This window comes from Clupea harengus, chromosome 15 (genome assembly GCF_900700415.2).
Source record: "Clupea harengus chromosome 15, Ch_v2.0.2, whole genome shotgun sequence".
Taxonomy (NCBI): Eukaryota; Metazoa; Chordata; class Actinopteri; order Clupeiformes; family Clupeidae; genus Clupea; species Clupea harengus.
In genome coordinates, this window is record NC_045166.1 from 22,439,988 (window position 1) to 22,461,768 (window position 21,781).

At 47.3% G+C, this 21,781-nt stretch overlaps 1 protein-coding gene across 1 annotated transcript in view; it reads right to left on the reverse strand.

Moving 5' to 3' along the window:
• The window catches only part of LOC105901285 (mannosyl-oligosaccharide 1,2-alpha-mannosidase IA-like), a 119,668-nt gene that overhangs the window by 29,550 nt on the left and 68,337 nt on the right, over window positions 1-21,781 (reverse strand). The window contains exon 5 of the mRNA XM_031581468.1: window positions 2,796-2,890. Coding sequence (XP_031437328.1) covers window positions 2,796-2,890 — 95 coding nt within the window. The remainder of the gene's footprint in view (window positions 1-2,795; window positions 2,891-21,781) is intronic.

A 21,781-nucleotide genomic window follows, 5' to 3' on the forward strand; every position in this document is an offset into this window, starting at 1 on the left:
TGATCAGTTCATCGGGATATGTGGAGAGCACTGAGACTGAGGTAGCGATGTGTGTATGTGTGTGTGTGGTCTAAGAGCACGTCATGTGGCAGCTATGTGTGTGTGTATCACGCTATGTGGGTTAACTAAATGAGATATAACACGCAACACAGGCACACACAAAAGGCCACCCACACAACTGCCTAAGGACACATGCACACACACACACATCCTCACCAACACCCCCCCCCCCCCCCAACCGGACACATACACACACACACACACGCACACACACACAAAAGCCTGAGGTACAATGCCACACATTCACTATCCATTCAGGAAGGCCTTGAAGCAACACATGGTAATAATTTGCCAAAATACACTCCTCATCTCTACACAATGTAATGAGGGCACCCTAACAGCAGTTTCATACGCAGATGGAGCTGGATGGACACACACACACAAACACACACCTTATCGCACCAACCATCCCAGTCCTTTGTTAGCCTTAAGCCTACAGTATGCTTTTGTAGAAACAGTTGTACTGGTCCACAAAGGTGTATGTGTGTGTATTAACGTGTTTGTGTGTGTATGTGTGTGTGTGTGTGTGTGTGTGTGTGTGTGTGTGTAGTGTACACTGTAAACTCCCCTGAAGGCAGCTGCAGCCTCTATGCAAAGTAAAGCAGCATTTGACTGCATCTGAATCTAAAGGGACATGGAGGCGTTCAATTGCTTGTTTATGGTTTCCCTCTACGACGCCTCTATGCTTGAGGCGATACCTGCTCTAAAGGCCCATTATTCTCCATTTCACAAGCTGCTCTTTATGCCAGCCCACAGCCAGGCTGGGATAGATAGCGTATACACCCTGTGGTGAGACATTATGCTGTTATATTTGGGTATATTTGGAGATATCTTATCTTATCTATCTGATAAGAACATGTCACATGGAGTTGCCTTCACGTGTAATCTTCAAAAAGGAGTGTTGATGAATGTGATTGAACTATCACAACTGCACGCCATCCTTTTGCTACCTTACGTGAGGTTTAGCTACTCACACCTACAAAGTGGTACGAGGTTTATCATACAGTATATATCATACTTGAATATCATAATCACCACTGTATACTATCAGCTGATCAAATATGTGAGGTTTATTTAGACGTTTCTACACTGTATGCAGTTAATGTGTTTGCTACGCTTTTGCTTCTAGAAAACAGCGTTCCCTGTCTGTTCACTCGAGGGTTCTGGGCGGGGTGCAATTTAGCACCCCGCCGAGTGGCGATGGCGTGTTGATTTCTGTTGGCGAGTGAATGGTGGCAGTAAATGCCCCACTCTGGCATGTAAAATACTGATGCTGTTCATCTTCGAGAAAATACTTTTGTTGTCTGGCTCTTCAAATCAGGAGACGAGGGTTAAAAAAAAAATGAGGCAGAGCAATCTCACTCATCATGGAGAAATCCCTGTTCTTTAAGAACCACTGACAAAAATAAAAACGATGGGGAAAGATATGCCAAAGCATAAGTGCATTTCAAGGTCCCTGTATGGCTTTATGAAATACTGTTGGCCACCACTGTCCTCCTGTCTGATCTAAATGTTGTGAAGGCCTAAATTAACGTGCTACTGCTCTCGTTTAATCAACAACGGCAGGAACAAGCCAGGCTTGGAATTCAGTTACTTTTCAACAGCTGCCTAATACCCCAACACACAAACACACTAAAATCTGAACACTTGTTCTGTCTGTCCAGAATGAAAAGACCACACACAGACAGACAGACAGACAGACACACAAACACACACACACACTTGCACAAAGAAACACACAAATGCTCTGAAGGGCACAGGAAAATATGGATGAGCTGCTGCTTACTACTTGAGTCATTCTGAGCACGGAGCGAACTGATTACAGCAGACAGGAGAATACGGCCTGGGACCTCCTGGGTGTGTGTGTGTGTGTGTGGATGTGTGTGTGTGCTTGTGTATGAATGTGTCTGTGTCTGTGTGTGTGTGTGTGTGTGTGTGTGTGTGTGTGTGTATGTTTATGTGTGTCAAGCTCAGCTGGCTTATTTCATGACAAGAGGGACACAACAATCTCCCAGCCCAATCATGTCCTTCACCAGGTCTGAGTTTCCCTGGAGAGCTGCAGCTCACCCTGTCTGCCCCCTGCTCAGTGCCCCTGAGAGAGAGAGAGGAGGACTCCAGGTGTTCAGCAGAATCAAAGCAAAAACGCTGCTTTTAACAAGTGGATTGGAGACTACACATACACGCGCGCACACACACACACTCACACTCACACACACACACACACACGCACACGCACACGCACACGCACACGCACCAAACACGCACCAAACACGCACCAAACACGCACCAAACACGCACCAAACACGCACCAAACACGCACCAAACACGCACACTTCAGAACTCTACACAAGCAGAAGAGCCTTGAGACATTTCTACCTTCCAACCGGAACTGGATGAATAAAGAACAGAGGCCTCAATCAGTGGGAGAGACGTGGCTATTTTCCTTGGTCCTTTGAGGAAGAACTGTAGTCATTTGGCGTATGAGTGTGTGTGAGTGTGTGTGTGTGTGTGTGTGTGTGTGTGTGTGTGTGTGACTGACCTCTTCATGTTGAGCAGGGCCCAGGGTGTGTGTGTGTGTGTGTGTGTGTGTGTGTCTGACCTCTTCATGTTGAGCAGGGCCCAGGCTGTGGCTGTGTGTGTGTGTGTGTGTGTGTGGTGTGTGTGTGTGTGTGTGTGTGTGTGTGTGTGTGTGTGGTGTGTGTGTGTGTGTGTGTGTGTGTGTGTGTGTGACTGACCTCTTCATGTTGAGCAGGGCCCAGGGGATGCCTGTGGGGGTCTTGAATGCAGGTAACAGCTTCTCCCCTAACTCCACAGCTTTCTTCCTGAACACCTGGAAAAAGAGGGAGGAAAAGAAACATCAGCACCCTCCCAGATTCAGATAGAGATACTCTATTTTTTTTTAAATAAACACACCAGGCATAGCAGGGAACAGGTAATATTAGTTTGGCTTAATTAAAATCGATCCAGGAGGAGCAGTTGAAACAATTAGATTTAGAACACCCCCTCAGTGTCCCTTTATTAAAATGGTCCACTTTATTGGCACTACTTCCTGTACTTTCAAATATCAATTGGAGCTAAACATGCAGGGGTATGTGGAGTGTGTGTGTAGGGAAAAAGGTGTGTGTGTGTTTCTCTCAAAATTGCACGCCACACACACACACACACACAGTACAATTCATTCATTCAATTCAGTTCAAGTTCATTGCAATTCTAACTTTCTTCAACATCTAACTGGGCTTTTGTGACCTCTCTGTTAATGTTAATGTGTGTGTGTGTGTGTGTGTGTGTGTGTGTGTGTGTGTGTGTGTGTGTGTGTGTGTGTGTGTGTGTAACATAGTCCACCCCACACACACACAGGCAAATCCACCACCTTTGGCTCTTTTCAAGGCAGATGCAGTCGTGAGAGACTGGAGTGTGTGTGTGAGTGTGTGTAATTCTGTGTGGGCCGTCTGCGCTTCCACGGTAATGAGTGTGTCCGACGCCTCCAGCAGCTCGGCCTTATTAGATTGGACTTTTTCTGGCAACTTTCAGAGCACATAATGAAAGTAATCTGGAGCACCACACGCCTGCTGTATTTACTGAGGGACATCTCACACACACACACACACACAAACACACACACACAGAGCATGTGTGACAGATTCTCACACACTCATAATACCTATACACACAAACACTTTGTGTTACATACAGGCATATCTAGCATCTCAAATACCTTCATGAGGTACATGTGGTCATGAAGGTAATACAATACAGAGTTGGCGGCCGTAGCGATGGACACAGAACAATGATGTGTGTGACCTATCAAAAGAACACCGATGGTGGGAGAGTGAAGCTGCCCATGCTGAGAAGAGCAGCCCCACCACGCCCACTTAAATGTGTACAGGTGGACTACATTACTCTCCCCCGATGCAAAGGCTATCAAGATGTCTAAGTGATTTAGTGGACAAAGTTTTGCGATGGACTGAAGAGGTCCCCAGGAAGAAAGGAACAGCTCCACACACACAGCGAAAGAGCTGCCAAGTTTCAGATCGGTTCCGACCAAGGAACTCATTTCACGGGAGCTGTTGGCGCAAAAGTCAGTCGAGTGATGGACGTGCAACGGTCTTTACATTGTCCTTACCATCCTCAGTCATCGGGACAGGTGGAAAGAGCACATCGCATTCTGGAAGAGAGACTGTCACAGAAACATCCAAGAGGGCATTCCGTGACCCGACGCTTGGCCAGCAGTTCCGTGCGGCATGACGCCAAACATTGATTTGAGGAAAGCTGGCGTGCATTTGACCTCTGCCGCTTTACGGTCTAACTGCATCCGACTGCCTGAGGCAGTGAAGGTGGCAGCTGAACAAGGGAAAGAAGCATGGCAGGGACCCCCCAAGAGGAGGCCAGGTGGTGGGGTAATGGTGTAGTGGTTAATTTGCAAGCCGCAGGAGGTCAGCTCTAGAGGTCAAATGGGAGGGTCCATGTCAAAATGTCACTGTCACTGGCCCTGCGGTCACTGGCCCTGCGGTCATAGTGCAAAGTACAGCTTAATGGACACATGCTAGTCATTGCAAATATGTAGAAGTTCCTGAGAATCAGGACTGATTTACCCCCATCTTGCTAATGCATTCACTCCGATTGCTCCTTTTATGACCAACAGGGAACGAGTTCTTGAACTGGTTCCGTTCAGAATTCTTTCAACTGAAGCAAACAGTAGTAGCAAGATCCCAGATTACATTGATAACCTGCAAGTGAACTGTGTTGGCATGTTGTCATGGTTCGCACTGGAAAAACCAGCCATCTTTTGATTCCTGGTGCGAACGAACTTTTCAGGTTCCAAACCAACTTATTTTTGGTGAAAATGTGGTGTGCAAACTGGAATGAAACCGTTCCCTGTTGGTGGAAAAGGGGTACGAGAGATTAGGTAGCTGCCTACAAAGGGACCAGTAGTCTGTTATACAATCCTAATGTGACTTTCCACATGACCCCTATGGGTCCGGGAACTCTAGGACTGAGAACTGGCTATGCTCCAAAAGGTTTGATCTGCTGGGTCAATTCAGGCTGTGGGTTGGCATGGGCTCCAGTATACGTCACTACAAAGCATGGGCGGCACAGGAAAACATAACAATGGTGGCATGGCAGTGTAAAAACTACCCATGTGTTTTCCCTGGCCTGACAAAGGTTTCTTTTCCAGCAGGGAAACAAGGAGGAATCCGTTTACGCAGATGCTAGAGCTGCTGTGAATGGCACAATGTTTGTCTGGGGGAAATATGTCAACGCTCATCTGCCACCATCTTGGATGGGGTTCATGTTATGTAGCTTACGTAGTGCCTGTGTGATAAGAGCTGAACGAGAATCTGACATGATTTCCGAATGCATCCGTTTTCACCTTATGTGTATGATTTCCCAACACTACAGCCACATGATTCTTTTCGTTTCGTTCGTTTCAGCATATGGCAAAGCTGTAATTGAGAAGTCAAAAACCTGTTTTTGAGTATCGTGTGTAAATTGATTGAATCCATTTTAAGTCTGAGTCTGAAATACCAAAATGTGGAAAACTTTAAAAGGTGGATGTACTGTAACTGAATCAGTCCTCTTCTTCTTATCGAAGGTGCCTACACTTGCGAGTGCAAGATATTTAACCCCATGTTTGGTATGTAATCGTAAGTTTGATCACAACTATGTTTTTGATGATCAGGAGCAGGGAATGGTATACTTTGATCTGTTAATGTAAGGTAATGTAATTTAGGTGACATTCCATATGTAATGCAAGGGTGTTTTCTAGTAGATTGTCACTGTGACCTGATTTACAATGCTGCTATTACCACATGTTCTCTGTTCATGGCCATGTAGGTCAAAGAGGCCTTGAGTGGTATAATTCACCTATCGCTAAGTCCTGCCCCTCGAACGCAGAAGAGCCAATGCCAGTTCAGTACTAGCTGCAAAAAGACACCAACACCTCTCTTGCTCATTTCATACACACTAACACACACACACACACACACACACACACACACACACAAACACACACAGTGTCATATTCAGTCGTACATTTCACTCTCTGTCTAACACACACACACTGCTCTGGCCACATGGGGTGCTGGTGATTGAGCGCGTGTCCCTGTTTGGCTACATCTCATCCGGTCTCTCTGATTAATGCGTTTAATAAAAGCCGGAGTGCTTCTGAATAAATAAACTTGCCCGCCCATCCACAGCCATCAAATCAACTGTCAACAGGGTTTCATACACACACACACACACACACACACACACACAGAATCCCATCAGTCCCCCCCCCCTTACTCAGCCCGCAGCCAAGATGGATGGGGAGAGGTTTGTAACGTTGAGTATCAACAATGATTACAATGTGCACAAAAACACACACACACACACACACGCTCGCACGCACGCCTACACACACAAACAAACACGAAGAAAAAGACATGCACCCAGAGGAAAACTAAAAACGACGTTTCATAAATAATTAAAGCGTGAGACAGGGCGAGAGCTTTTTAAATTGTGCATGTGTGTGCAAATGATAGAATACTGCAATAACTGGAGCAGCTGGACCCACAGCAGTTAGCCTAGCGCCCCATCAGCGAGCCCACTCTCGCCTGGACCACACTGGCAGCACCGTCAGGATCATGTTCTTTGATTTCTCAAGTGCTTTTAACACAGCCCAGTCTTTACCGAGGCGGGGGAAGCTCCAAAAGATTTGGGTCGACACCTCCACAACCTCCTGGATTACTGACTACCTACCTGGCAGACTGACCACAGTTTGTGGGAATGAGGGGATGTGTGTCTGAGCAGGTGGCTTGTAGCACAGGAGCACCACGGGGGACTGTACTCTCAGCTTTCCTCTTCACCCTGTATACTTCTAATACAACTCGGAGTCCTGTCATCTGCAGACATTTTCAGATGACTCTGCAGTTTTGGGGTGTGTCAGTGGTGGACAGGACTACAGGGAACTAGTGGATGGCTTTGTGGCGTGGTGTGGGAACAACCACCTCCTCTTAAATGTGGCCAAGATGAAGTAGATGGTTGTGGATTTCAGGAGGACCAGGACTAAGCTGAACACCATTTCCATCCTGGGAGAAGAGGTGGATGTGGTGGAGGACTACAGATACCTGGGTGTTCACCTTGACGACAGACCGGACTGGAAATGTACCACTGGGACTGTCTAAAGGGAGGGATAGAGCAGACTACTTATTGAGGAAGCTTAGGTCCTTCAATGCGTGCAGCAAGATGTACCATATTTTTTGCTAGTCTGTTAGCAGTCAGCCATCTGTTGGGGCAGGAGCCTCAGAGCCAGTACCACTAAAGAACTGAACAAGCTGATAAGGAGGGCTGGTTCTGTGCTTGTTGAGAGAAGGATGTTGCACAAGCCGCTCCACATAAAGGACACTTCACATCCTTGACACAACCCACTGGTCAGACAGCAGAGTGTTTTCATTTGGGGACTCCTTCACCTCCGCTGTAATAAGGGCTGCTACAGGAAATCATTTCATGTCCACCACAATATATATATATATGACTCTCTTCTGTGCCGGGAGAAGAAGCTTATCCTCCGAGTGGCAATACACAATGCACATTCTTGTTAGAGCAGTTAGAGCTATATCTAAAATTCTATTTTTTTTTTATTCTATTAATTTAATCTAGTAGTAGAATAGTTTGTATATAAATGTGTTAATACTGTGCTTTTTACTGTGCTACCTCTGTGTCTGTTTTTGTGTGAATCATGTGATTTGTGATTAATGTGAATTGCTGCTGCAACACGGCAATTTTGCCTTTGGGATCAATAAAGTAATCTATCTATCTATCTATCTATCTATCTATCTATCTATCACTAGAACACCATGCATACATCATATAGCAGCACTAGGGGTGCACTTTAGTCACCACTCTGATTGGGAATGATTGTGGAACCAGGCATCTGTGAGAGCCGCCCACCAGCCCTCAGTAGATGAGGAAATAACAACAGAGATAAGCTGAGCTGGAGCTGTCAGTTACTTTCAGCACAATAGCAGTGGAGTGGGTGGACCAGCAGAGTGTGTGTGTGTGTGTGTGTGTGTGTGTGTGTGTGTGTGTGTGTGTGTGTGTGTGTGTGTGTGTGTGTGTGGAGCTGCGGGGAAAGAGATGCCTGCATGGGTCACCAGTCCTCCACTCCCCCCAAGCATCACTGGGACACTACAGTAGCCCAGAGAGGACACAGGAGTAGTGTGTACAGAGCTGGTTTAAGAGATAAAACCTCCATCTAGTATTTTTAACCATCTAAACCCACATGGCTAGTGGTCATGTGGGTGTTTGATGCAATGCCTCATTCACAGACCCCCCGACACACGTGCACACACACACACACACACGTGCACACACACACACACACACACACACACGCTCTCACACACACACACACGTGCACACACACACACACACACACTTCAGGAGGTCCCAGGCCGTATTCTCCTGTCTGCTGTAATCAGTTCGCTCCGTGCTCAGAATGACTCAAGTAGTAAGCAGCAGCTCATCCATATTTCCCTGTGCCCTTCAGAGCATGTGTGTGTGTGTGTGTGTGTGTTTCACTGCGCTCATCTGAGTGGGGCCTCTGAAGAGGAGTAGTGGAACATAGCGCTGAATAAAACGCACTTTGGCTGGAGTGGTTAAGAGATTCTGAAAGTTTGAACAGTGTCTGTCAAGTGGACTGTTCAGCTGTAGCATCTCAAAATGATACTAATGGAAATGGTGGCACAAAAAGGTGCTTCAGGCAGATAAAAAAAGGGTAACTGCAGGCTGCAAGAAAAACAGAGAAAGGAAAGAAAAAGAGATTTTTTTTTACTTTTAAACCTCAAGTACTGAACCATCAGGTGGATAAAGAACTGCTAATAGGCCATACACAAACTACATCAGGCTTGAGGGAAAAGAGCGTACAATATCAAATGAATCGATTCCAATCATCAGTCAATAAAAAATGATTTGATCTTGATACATTTTTTTTTTGTCTTTTTAGGAAAGAGAAACAGGAGTAAGCACCAAAGAAAAAAAAAGATAGACAGAAAGTAAGGAAAAGAATAAATAGAGAGAGGGTGAAAGAAAACAAAAAGGAAAGAAGAAAAGTGAGCGATGAAATGCTAGTTTCTTATGCGCCGTCAATCTCTTTGATTTCCGATACCGCACAAGAACGCTCCGATCCAAACTATTTGTGCACCCTAACCGGGAGTCTGTGAACGTACTAAACCACAGTCTTCCTCCTGAGCACTCGATTATCAAACCCAACAGTCTGAGCTGAGGGTCCAGTCCAAAAGCTTTTCTGCCGCCGTTAATGAAATTGTGATTCAAAACGCATTAAAAACAGCAACATCAATAAAAGACGGTGGACTGCTAACACAGAAAGTGCCCAGGCGCTGAAGGGCTAATAAAGATAGGGAGCAGAGGGCCTCACCCCCGTGTTTGAAACCAGTGCTACTGAGCGAACCTGCAAGGGGAAATGTGAGGCTCTGGGAACAAAGATGTCCTCCCATAATGTCCACAGGAAAGGTTGGTTTGCTCTTTTAATGACCAATACATCTCTGGGCCGTAAAATCTGTAATTACTATTGACTGTCAAGCTTCACTTTGTGAAACCAGCTTACTGCTCCAAAAAACACTCTGTCTTTTTTTTTCTTCTCTTGATCCCTCCCTCTCTCTCTCTGTCTCCCTCTCTCCCTCGCTCTGTGTCGTGATGTGCTTCACAGCCTGGCACACCTCAGCTTTGCCCTCAGGGGAGGAACTTATGAAAGGTATGAAAGGGCATTCCAAGGCAATTATGGCACTCATTTGTAGGGATTTATATTAAGTCAGCAATTTACCCAAGGAGAGGCAGAGAAGGGGAGGGGGAGGGGGAGGAGGAGGGGGAGGAGGAGAGGAACAGAGAGAGGGAGGAGGAGAGGTACAGAGAGGGGGAGGAGGAGAGGTACAGAGAGGGGGAGGAGGAGAGAGGTACAGAGAGAGGGAGGAGGAGAGAGGTACAGAGAGGGGGAGGAGGAGAGGTACAGAGAGGGGGAGGAGGAGAGAGGTACAGAGAGAGGGAGGAGGAGAGGTACAGAGAGGGGGAGGAGGAGAGGTACAGAGAGGGGGAGGAGGAGAGGTACAGAGAGAGGGAGGAGGAGAGAGGTAGAGAGAGAGGGAGGAGGAGAGGTACAGAGAGAGGGAGGAGGAGAGGTAGAGAGAGAGGGAGGAGGAGAGGTACAGAGAGAGGGAGGAGGAGAGAGGTAGAGAGAGAGGGATGAGAGAGGTACCAGAGAGCGGAATGAGAGAGAGGAAGCCAAGGGCGTGTGGGTGCAGAATGAAGGAGAGGCAAACATATGGTGTGAAAAACAGAATGACATGGATGTCAAATGTTCTGTATTCTGAGAGAGAGAGGAAAGGAGAAACGTGAAAAAAGAGAGTGAGACAGATGAAAGAAAGGAGAGGGAGAGGTGAGTATGTGTGTATGAGAGAGAGAGAGAGAGAGAGAGAGAGAGAGAGAGAGAGAGAGAGAGAGAGAGATGTAGGTAGGAAAGTGTTCTGATGTCTAAGGCTCTCATCCTGTTCCTCTGTGTTTGTATCCTGTTCCTCTCTGTGTGTGTGTGTGTGTGTGTGTGTGTGTGTGTGTGTGAGAGCAACAGCAGTAGCCTCTTGGCAGATGAGCAGCAGCCCAGTAGATGTGCTGATGTGAGGTTAAGCAGTGCTGACTGGTCACTGGGGCAGAACTGGCTCAACATCCTCTCAGCTCCAGACCAGAGGAGCAGCTCCACATCCCCAGACACATCCCACCCCACCCCACCCCCCTCCGCACCCCCACACCCCACCCCCCTCCAGGTCTCTGCACCTGCTGGCCAGGTGTGCTGGAGCTCCGACTGGGTCTGGCAACACTGACACATCACAGCACTGCTCATGCATGGAACTCACTCGAACACACCCACTCACTCACTCTCTCTCTCTCTCTCCCACTGACTCACTCACAGCAGCCAGAGAGTGCGGTGGAAAGATCCATCCAATTAACCAGAGACCCCCTGCCATCTGCTGGCTGGCACCGACTCAAACACCAGAGACAGGAGCAGAACTCTCTCTCTCTCTCTCTCTCTCACACACACACACACACACACACACACACACACACACACACACACACCTTCAAATAAGCTCTCATAATGTCTACGCTTTTCAGCAAAAAAAGAAAGCTCTAGTGCCTCCCTTTCAATCCGAGTCAACAGAACTCGGCATAAGTGAAGGCACTCAATAACCTTTTGGGCACTGCTGGTGAGTAACACGATCAAAAAAGGGGGGGAGTTGAGGGCAACTTGTGTCAGTGATGATCGATGACAAACAGACAGTAACTGTTCTTGAAAGGGGTTCTTATGGAGATTCTTTGCAATGGCAACGTCATTCTTCAGTACTTGTAGCCTGATACTGTGCCATTGACTGAGATTTAGCAGTCCACTAAACACACACACACACACACACACACACACACACACACACACACACACACACACACACACACACACACACACACACACACACACACACACACACACACACACACACACACACACACACACACACACACACACACACACACACACACACACACTTGGAGAGGAAGGGCAGGCACTTGAAAGAGGCCTCTGGATCCTCTGCCACGGGGGAGGGCAGGGCTTCTTGGTGGTGGAGGGTGAAGTCTGTGAGTAAGTCAGACAAGGACACCCATTCACAGAAGCCCTGGCACGGTGCAGGTGACTGGGACTCCAGCCTCCATCTCAGCTGCCTGGTCCTCTGGTTCTCCCCCATCTCCTCCTGCTGCTGCTGCTGCTGGTTAACTGCCATTGTGCAACAGAGAGGGGCCAAAAGGAGCTGATCTGTCTGAGCTGAACATGGCTGGAGTTGATTAGCTCCGGCTGGCGGGCCGTGATAAACAAACAGCTCCTCATGCACTAGATCATTCAGCAAGCGGTCCTGCATCTGTGGGATTACGCCGGAGGAAGCCGTCCATGCTGTCCTCCGAGGGTGGAGGAGGCTTGCTCGCTCGCTTCAGGCTCCGTAAAAAGAGGATGACACAAACTCAGACACACAGGAATGTCAAAGGCATTCCACAGCACAAAAAGCACTTGAAACGTTGCGTTTGAAGCATCTTTTGGCATTCCTAGTGTCCGCCATGCCTGCCGCGCCTCTGTGAAGAGTAAAAGGCTGTGACACAGGCTCAGTGACATTTGAATCACACCTACAGGCACAGGCCTTCCTGACTTACTACAGATGGGGTGACGTGCTCAATGACAACTCATTACTGGACGATCTCTCTCTCTCACACACACACACAAACAAAGCTGTCATGTCCAAACATACATAATGGAGTGACAGGCTCAATACACACACACACACACACACACACACACACACACACACACACACACACACACACACACACACACACACACACACACACACACACACACACACACACACACACACACGCACGAGCTCATAACCCCAGCTCTGCTCCTACAGGTTTGTGTCAATATGGAGAATGGTGCCCGTCGAAGCGCCGCGGCAAACAGCTGAAAAAGATAATTGCATTTGGCTTGCCCCGGCACGTCATTCTCCGCTGGCCTAATTAATTAATTCTGCACTAATGGTGGGGCCGCTTCTCCCAGGCACGCGCCACGGCACCGGCACCGGCAGAAATAATGGCTTCAACCTGGGAGTCGGCAGACATCTCCATTACACTCAGGTACACAGTGACACACAGACACACCGCACTGCTTACAGTGGAAGATGGAGCAGGAGACATGGATGAAATAACACAGGCTGTTTTCTTTTTCTTTGTTGGAGGAGACCGCAAACGGTTCTTTTCAAGCCATTCAGGACTTTTTTTTTTAATTTGACAGCTCTGTATGAAAGAGAAAAGACCGAAGCCCAAACAAAAGAGAGGGAGAGCTGTAGAGGAGGAGAGAGGAAAGGAGGAGAGAGGAGGTGGGCATGGACAGGCTAAAGTAATGAGTCCCCGCTGGATCAGGGGCTGCGGAGTGACTGGAGCTAAAGGAAGGGGAGATTACGCTGGTCTTGTCTTAGTCTGGTGTCTGTGGACGAAATATAATCCAGGCCAGGCCATGTTGTGTGTGTGTCCTTTTCACATGATGACAAGTGAACAGACACACCAACTAGAGAGATAGTAAAAGAGAGGGAGAGCGAGAGAGAGAGAGAGAGAGAAAGAGAGGGGGAGAGCAAGAGAGAGAGAGAGAGCGAGAGCAAGGGCTACTTGTTCATGTTACATGTTCAAGAGGGAGCCACCTGTCAGCAGCAATAAAGCAACTCTGCATCACAGCAAGCACACCAGCCCAACACACACACACACACACACACACACACACACACACACACACACACACACACACACACACACACACACACACGCACACGCACACGCACACGCACACGCACACGCACACACACACACTTTTTCTTATGCCCATACTTAGCTGTCATTCTAATACACAAGTACGTGCCAGTTGGAGAAATTCACTGATCTACATTCTGTGCAGAGCCCCTAACTTTCTTAAGAGAACGTGATAGGCTTCCATGCCTTATGGAGAAGTCAGAAAGAAAAAGGAAAAAAAATAATAAAAAAATCAAGCAATACCCATGTCAGAGTTATTTCTTGGCGAGACTTGGGAGTTTTTGAAAGGGACAATGGTGCAGACAGCCACCCTTAGAGCCATCAGTCTGTCTGACTGGAGCAGACATATCTCAGAAATGCCGCAGTGAAGGCACAAAGGGTCGTGTCTGCCAATCAGTATCAGATGTCTGGCCTCTGCCAGGGCTTACATGAACAGCAAGATGGACAGACGGAAAGAAAGGGATTAGGCGACGGAGGGAACGAGTGACTCAGTCACATTGTCCACCCCGTGAAGAGTGGCGAGACGCCCCGCAAAGCATGCTGAGTAGGAGATGGCTTAACTCACACTTAATTTGCACCAGCAGCAGCTGATGAAGGTATTCATATTGACACACACACACACACACACACACACACACACACACACACACACACACACACACACACACACACACCTCGGTTTTACAGCTGACCAAAGATGTTATTCAGTACTCTGCCGTGGCAAGCCTCTAAGATGATAAAGCTTGCAGAGCCTTGACTCACTGCACTGATTATTACAGAGCTCCACTGGAAGGTCAAAGAAACCTATTTAGAGAAAGTTGACCCCTGATTTGAGAGGCAACTTTTTCATACTTACGTGCCGAAATAATGCATTTATAGATTGGCCTCAGGTTGCCTAAATTGGCTCTCACATACCTTGACTAAATGATTCGAATGTTCGATGAGAACGACTAGAGCTGCCCATTTTTAAAAGGCGTACAGTGTGCATGGCATAATGATGCCTTTACCAAAAAAAAAAAAAAAAGCAGCGAGTTAAAAGCTGGCATGAGGCCCTGGGATCGCGACACAGCGTCTGCGTCACGGAGATCATTCCTCATTCGGGCGCTGTGACGAAACTGAATGACACGGTTTGTTGAGGGATTACCGTTCAGAGAGCGGGGAAAGAATATCGAAGAGACCAGGGACCTGGAAGTGACATCTGGTTGACTGATTCTGACTGAACGCTGACTTTGAGTCGATGGGCCTTCACAATCCCCCCCCCCCTTCTCCTGGCTGGTGGTCAGGCTGACGCAGTGCAAGTTTCACTCGGTGTAGAAATGAAATTAGCTCATTTACACCGCCGAATTGCATTTGTTTGAAGGAAAGTCACCTGCCATGCAAATTGTCTGTCTCATTCTAGAACATCTCCTTCCCTCTCTCCCCTCTCCCTCCAAGCGAAGAGAAAGCGTTTATGTCAGACCGAGAGCACACATTCCCCACCTCACTATTAGAACATCCCCTCATGTGATTCCTCTACCTGCTCCACCGTCTTATAGTCCGTGCTTAAGAGCTAAAACAGGCTGCCAAACTCATTATGGGATGCAAAACTGAACAGTCTCAGAGTTACGTGAACAGCCTCTTGCGCATGTTTATATATATACACACACACACACACACAAACAAACAACACAAATGCCCATACAAGCCGAGAATTCCTGTTTTTATTTTTTATCAATGATCCAGGATCGCCTTGCCAAGCTAGGAGAAAAAAAGAGAGGAAAAGATGTGTGACTACCACAGTCTAGGGTTCTTTCAGTTTCAAACTAATGCTGCCACAGGAGACACATAAGGTGAAGTGTAGAGATAAAAGACTTTGGAAGATGGTCAGAGAAGTATGTGTCGCTCAGGGGAGCTGGTTTAAGCTAAGCCTCTGTAAGACTCCCTCTACTCATCAAAGGGACGTGGCTGAGGGTGGTGGTGGGGGGGATGCTGGCGAGAGGGAGGGCTGTGATCAAACGTGGGGGTACACACACTCACACGGACACACAGGGCTGATGTAAGGAGGGCGTAAGGCCGTATGGAGATGTTAGGAAAGTTAAAGCCCCAACATCAAAATCCTGCAAGCCTGGAGGAAGAGGAGGAAGATGGACGGGCCCTCCCGACATACTTCTCTTCCTCTCCATCTCTTTGTTTTGCTCTCTCTCTCTCTCTCTCTTTGTTTTGCTCTCTCTCTCTCTCTCTCTCTCTTTTGCTCTCTCTCTCTCTCTCTTTTGCTCTCTCTCTCTCTCTCTTTTGCTCTCTCTCTCTCTCTCTCTCTGTTTTGCTCTCTCTCTCTCTTTGTTTTGCTCTCTCTCTCTCTCTTTGTTTTTCTCTCTCTCTCTCTCTCTCTCTCTGTTTTGTTTTGCTCTCTCTCTCTCTCTCTCTCTCTCTTTGTTTTGCTCTCTCTCTCTCTTTGTTTTGCTCTCTCTCTCTCTCTCTCTCTCTCTCTCTCTCTCTCTCTCTCTCTCTCTCTCTCTCTCTCTCTCTCTCTCTCTCTCTCTCTCTCTCTCTCTCTCTCTCTCTCTCTCTCTCTCTCTCTCAAAATAAATGTGCTTAATGGTTGGAGAGGTCTCGATAGAGTGCTGATAAGAGTGACTGATGAGGGCGGACGGTGGGATAGATGGATGGATGGTTAAGTGCACCCGAGAATGAACCAGAGAGCAATACTTGAGCAAGGAAGTGAGCGGATGGCATGACAGAAAATGAATGACTGAACTTACCGAGGGTACTCACGATCCGTAATTAAAGAAAAAAAAAAACCTGGACACAATCCAGAGAAAAAGAAGAGAAATCTAACTAGCCAAGAAATGATGGATGGTTGGAGAGATGGATAGATGAGACAAAAGGACTGGATCAAATGGATCAAACACTGAATCCAATGATGGAAAGTTGAGGTTGAAGAGAGTAAAATGATTGAGGGCCACTGTTCAAACTATCCCTTACCCCTCACATTCTCTCATTCCTCACAGGCTTCCTCATTGCTACTCCATGTTCTTAACCCAGGGCCCCACCATTTAGGATCAACACAGAGTCTGTGGAGAAGAATGTACTGCTCCTCACTGAAACAGCTGGTTCCCACTCCACCACCGGTTGGCGGATAGCGTCTCTCCTGATGTGTGACAACCCTAGGGGCCTTGGGGAGCCGGCTCCGAGGCCTAATTGTTCTGTTCCTTCCTGCCCGATGGTTTCCTGTGTGGAACCACTATGCAAATGATCTCCGCAGATGGCTTATTACCCTTATCTTCCCCCGGGCCGGGAGAGATAAGCTACGATGACAATGCACTCAACTCTGCTAGGGGGATGTGAGCGGAGGTGTGCCCAGCACCAATCAGAGGACGCAGTGCTACTGAATACTGACTCCGGCAGGAGACTATGAAGACAAGGGAGTTATTATTATTTATTTATTATATTTATTCCCGAATGAAGGCACGAAAAAAGAAAACCAAACGAGATATTTACTCTCTCAAGGGCAACTGGGTTAGGGATCGTCCAGGGTGACCCACCGTTCACAAGCCCAACTGGAACGAACCTGATTTGTCTCTGGGCTTCAAGAGACGTGCAATCTTTTATTCAAGCAGATAGTTTAGTAAGTCATTATTTGCAACCGACTACAAATGGTCGATTTGCACACACCACAGACAGACAGACTCAAACCAAGAGAGAAAGAAAGAAAGAAAGAAAGAAAGAAAGAAAGAAAGAAAGAAAGAAGAGAGAGAATGATGAAAGGCTGAGACATCCCACATGTTTCTACAGAATGCCCCGGTGAGTGAGTGTGTGAGTGCCCATAGAGTGGGGTTGGTGTGTGAGTGCCCAAAGTGGAGTGAGTGTGTGAGTGCCCAGAGTGGGGTTGGTGTGCGAGTGCCCAGAGTGGGGTTGGTGTGCGAGTGCCCAAAGTGGAGGTGTGGGGTTGGTGTGTGAGCTGCAGGAGAGCCCCTGGCGCTGGAGGCCTGGCACAGAGGAGGGCGTGGAGCTGCCCACTGCGTGAGGTGTGTGCCAATTAAGCATTCTCTCAGGCTGATGCTGCTCCCTCCATCTGCACTCCAGCCCCAGAGAGGCCACTACACAGTCACGCTCACGAGAAACCTCCAGAACAAGGAGGGCTCGAGTCTCATTAACACATGCGTATACACACACACGCGCGCAATTACTTCACCATCCAACCTGGAGAATGAGTGTTCCTGCAGCCTTATTAACACTCACACACACGAACACCCTGAGGTCAAGACACAAGTACACACAGACACACACACACACACACACACACACACACACACTTTCAACATCACAATCTCCATCTACCTGGGGAAAAGGAGATGCTAAAGTCTTGTTAACAAATGCACCGACATGCATTAAGCTCCGTACGTGATCAAGACAACCGGAGGCTGACACACAGAAACATGTATGCACCCGCATACACTCACAGAAACACACACACACAGTACAGCACAGCACACAGATCATTTGTGTCGCACACGCACACAAACTTTGAAAGCATCTGAAAGTTGCTCAGCTCAGACAAGCTGTGAAAATCCAAGAGAAGCGAGAGGCAACGTGCGACCCCTTCACCTAAACTAATTTTCCCGTTGTCACACGGCTGCACACCATGGATTTCAACATGTGCCATCTTTCTCTATGAACAAGTGTGTGTGTGTGTGGGGGGGCATTTAGATGAGAGCAGAGACAATATCTGCACTGAACAGATTATGCATTTTCTGCTAATCTGGGCGCATGTATGTTTGGGGGGGGTGATCGCTAATTGTGCTTAACCCAAATAGAGTACTGAAGAAGCTGAAAATACCTCCGTCTGCTAACACTGACGGATTATAGCGCCAAGGATAGTAGCCGTCATGAGCGGGGTAATCCATTTACGGAGGGTTTAACGCGACTGCGCAACCAGGGAGCCAATGGGCAGAAAGGTAGCAGGAGACATCGAAAGGAAGCACAGCTGGCCACATCTGTCAGGAGGGAACAGGAAGGGATTCGGATTGAATGACACAGAGAAACAACCTGCTCCTAGAAAGGGGTGGTGTGTGTGTGCATGTGTAGGTAGGAATGAGAGTGAGATGGAATGAAGCAGAGAGAGGGAGAAAGAGGCTGGGGATAGACAGAGTGAAAGGTAGGGAGAGAGTGAGAGAGACTTGTGTGAGTGAGAGACTACAGAGAGAGACTCGGGCTGATTAAATGCCATTTTGACATAAGGATGCCTGCTTTCAAGGCTGATGAGCAAAAAAAATTCTGCAGACAGTCTTGTCAGTCTGGCAATCTCTCGTTCATATTTGATCAGATAAAAAAAAAACAACAACAAAAACCCCACTAGTTCAATCTGATCAGGGAGACCTGTACTGAGGACAGGATGCTGTTGATGATATGAAGCTAAATTAGACTCCAGTACACCTGCTCGCCTATTTGGTTTTTCACTCGTTTACCGCTTTTGTTCTCATTTTTTTGGAGGGGGGGGGGGGGGGATGACTGGCGCGTGGCTCTCTCGCTCTGCAACCCAATTAGTTTCCCAGGCAACCGACCATAACAAAAACACGCTTCGCATATAAATCGAAGACGAAACAAATGCACTCCATTGCATTCGGATGTCGTGGCGAGAATCGAGAGGAGGGAATTTGAAAAGTATCAAATGAGCTTAGGAAAACACACACACAAAAAAAAATACAGACAAAAGTTTTGCGAAACATTAAAGAGGAGACACAACAAAGTGAAGAGAGGAACAGAGGGAGTGCGCAGAGGACTGAGAGAAAAAAAAGAGGGGGGGAAATGATTGCAGCGCAGTGGTTTAGAAGAGTATCCAGCCAGGGGAGATCCAATGCTTTTGGCTCAGGCAAAGGCAGACAGATACCCCAGTCTATTGCCTGCCAATGAGCCATGTCTGGCATCCTTTAGCCCTAAGCCACAGCACAGTGCAGACTGAAGCTGCTGATCCCACATCAGCTAACAATTACATCCCACAGTAGAGACCATCTTAAAGTGGCTGGGATTATACTAATATGAGATCGGCTGTTGGTCTTAAAGTGGTTCACATTGGTGGTGTGACGATGGATATTTTAGAAATAAAGGAAAGGAACGGTTTTAAAACCAGAGGACCTGGAAGGATTAAGTACACATGGCAGGGACTGGTATATGTATAACAAGAGGGATTATTTTTTTTTGTTGGGCGTTGGGCGACAATTTTATTTTTAAAACATAACAGAAAAGGATGATGATTCACGATTCATGTGTATTCACCCCATCTGCAGTGACCAAATAATATGATGACGACAATAAGATGCCAAGCAGAAATTAGGAGGAGCGCATGAAAAGCTGGCCTTGGGGTGTATTCCATCGATTCCAATTTCTGCAGGAAACATTTGCCCTTTCTTAGCACAGTGTCTGCAAACCAAAAATAAATCTCTGTTGTAACCCTCTCCTTTGTGCATCTTCTAAACTCCCAGCTTAACGTCCAAGATAACCATCTTAATCCTTCCCAAAATAATGGACTCGGCTTGTGGGAAAGGAGGTGATGCTGGTACTGGGGACACGTGCTAGGGAAGACAGACGATTCCGACAGATGACAGACGAACCCTGTCAAGAGTCGACGTGGAGCTGCCCAACACCAGACACCTTTTTCCCCCACCTGTCGTTCCCTGTTGTTTTTTTTCCACAGGTAAACTCTCAGAAGCGTAGGCGGCGGAGGTGCTGCAGTGGCAGTGATAAGGGGTGCGAAGGGGTGCTGACCGCTGCGGAGTGTGTAAAATCCTCCAAGTCATGGGGCGACGGCGGATACGCGGTTAATTGGGTTCTCGGTCAGTGTGAAACTTCTCGGGCTTCGGCCATCAGCCGCTGCTTCTCATTAATGGAGGCGAAAGTAGGCCAGATGGGAGAGGCGTCTGCAAACGAACATTTCCCTCTTATCAGAACCAGGACGCGAGGCTCAGCTGGCTTGATGGGCAAGCCTCTCGGGAGTGGTTGAGTAGGGCAGGGATGGAGGGGGGAAAGTATATTAATAACCACGGGGAAAAAGAGAAATGTCCATCCTTGTATGCAGCGATTGAATTAAACACCTCGACAATGAAGACGCTGCACACCACCATTTCAATATTACTTCACGACCAGAGTGGCCCCATTCGTCCCCATAAATGCTGCATCTTACAAGAAAAGACTAGTATTATTACTACTGTTTTTTAAGTATTTTGAGGCAATATTCAGTAACGAGTTTCTGTTTGTACGAGTCTATGCCATTTTTGAGATAAGAGGACAATGCAGGATAATGAAGATGCCATCAGAACCTGTTTCCCCCTGCTGCTGTGCAGCTGGCACTGACTTAACACAATCATGCTAGCAGGGGCGGTTTTAGGCACGGGCGACCCGGGCAGCCGCCCGGGGCGGCACTTTTTCATAAAACGTGGGGGGCGGCAAGAGCACTCATCTGGGCCACGAAGCGGTTTTCTATTATCTATCATATCACTGTGTGTGGAATTGGCTAATTGGCGCCCCCTGCAGCTGCAGGCGCCTCTGCTCGCTAAGAAGGTGCCGTGGACAGATCCTGAGTGAGAAGGGAGAAGGGGGAAGGGGAGAGGGCGCGGGGTACAGTTCACCTCTGGGTCTCTTTCTTCCAAATAACGCACATTCATAACATTATAATTACAGGCCTATAATTCCTGCACGTTTTCGTTTTTCTGAATTGTGTGAAATGGCTAATACAAATAGGTAATACAGAACGATTATGTGGTCACCAAGGGCAAGGTGAATTGGTGGAAGGACATCACTGACTGCTTCAACTTATCTCAAGATAACTATTGAAGGATGCTCAAGTGGACAAGGTAAAAATGTGTTTTCAGTCAAGTGTAACTTAACCTAAATTCCTATTAAGGCAACCAGTTAATGTTGAGCACCAACAAAATTGTTTGCTAGCTAGCGTTAGCTAGCTGATTTGACCATATTAGGGTATGAACATGTTCATTCATCTTGACACTAGGCTAAAGTGTTAGCGAAGTCCCGCTAGCCACAACTAACAGAATATAACAGCATACAGAGTACTAGTATAATCTTAATAATGAACAGGTCGATAGCTAGCTGGTTAGACCATATATTTCCTTTTGACACAACTATACTAGCCAGCGTTAGCGAAATCCCGTTAGCCACGATTAGCTAACTAAACTAAACCATAATGCATGTTGAGTGCTTGCACAACCTAACTTGCAGAGAGCTGGTTAGCTAACATTAATGTACATGATGTGTGCATTGATTCTCTTAAGTGTGTTATTCAAATGTTCTATTGAAGGATTTGTGCAATTGATACATTTAAGTTTGTCTTTCACTTATATTG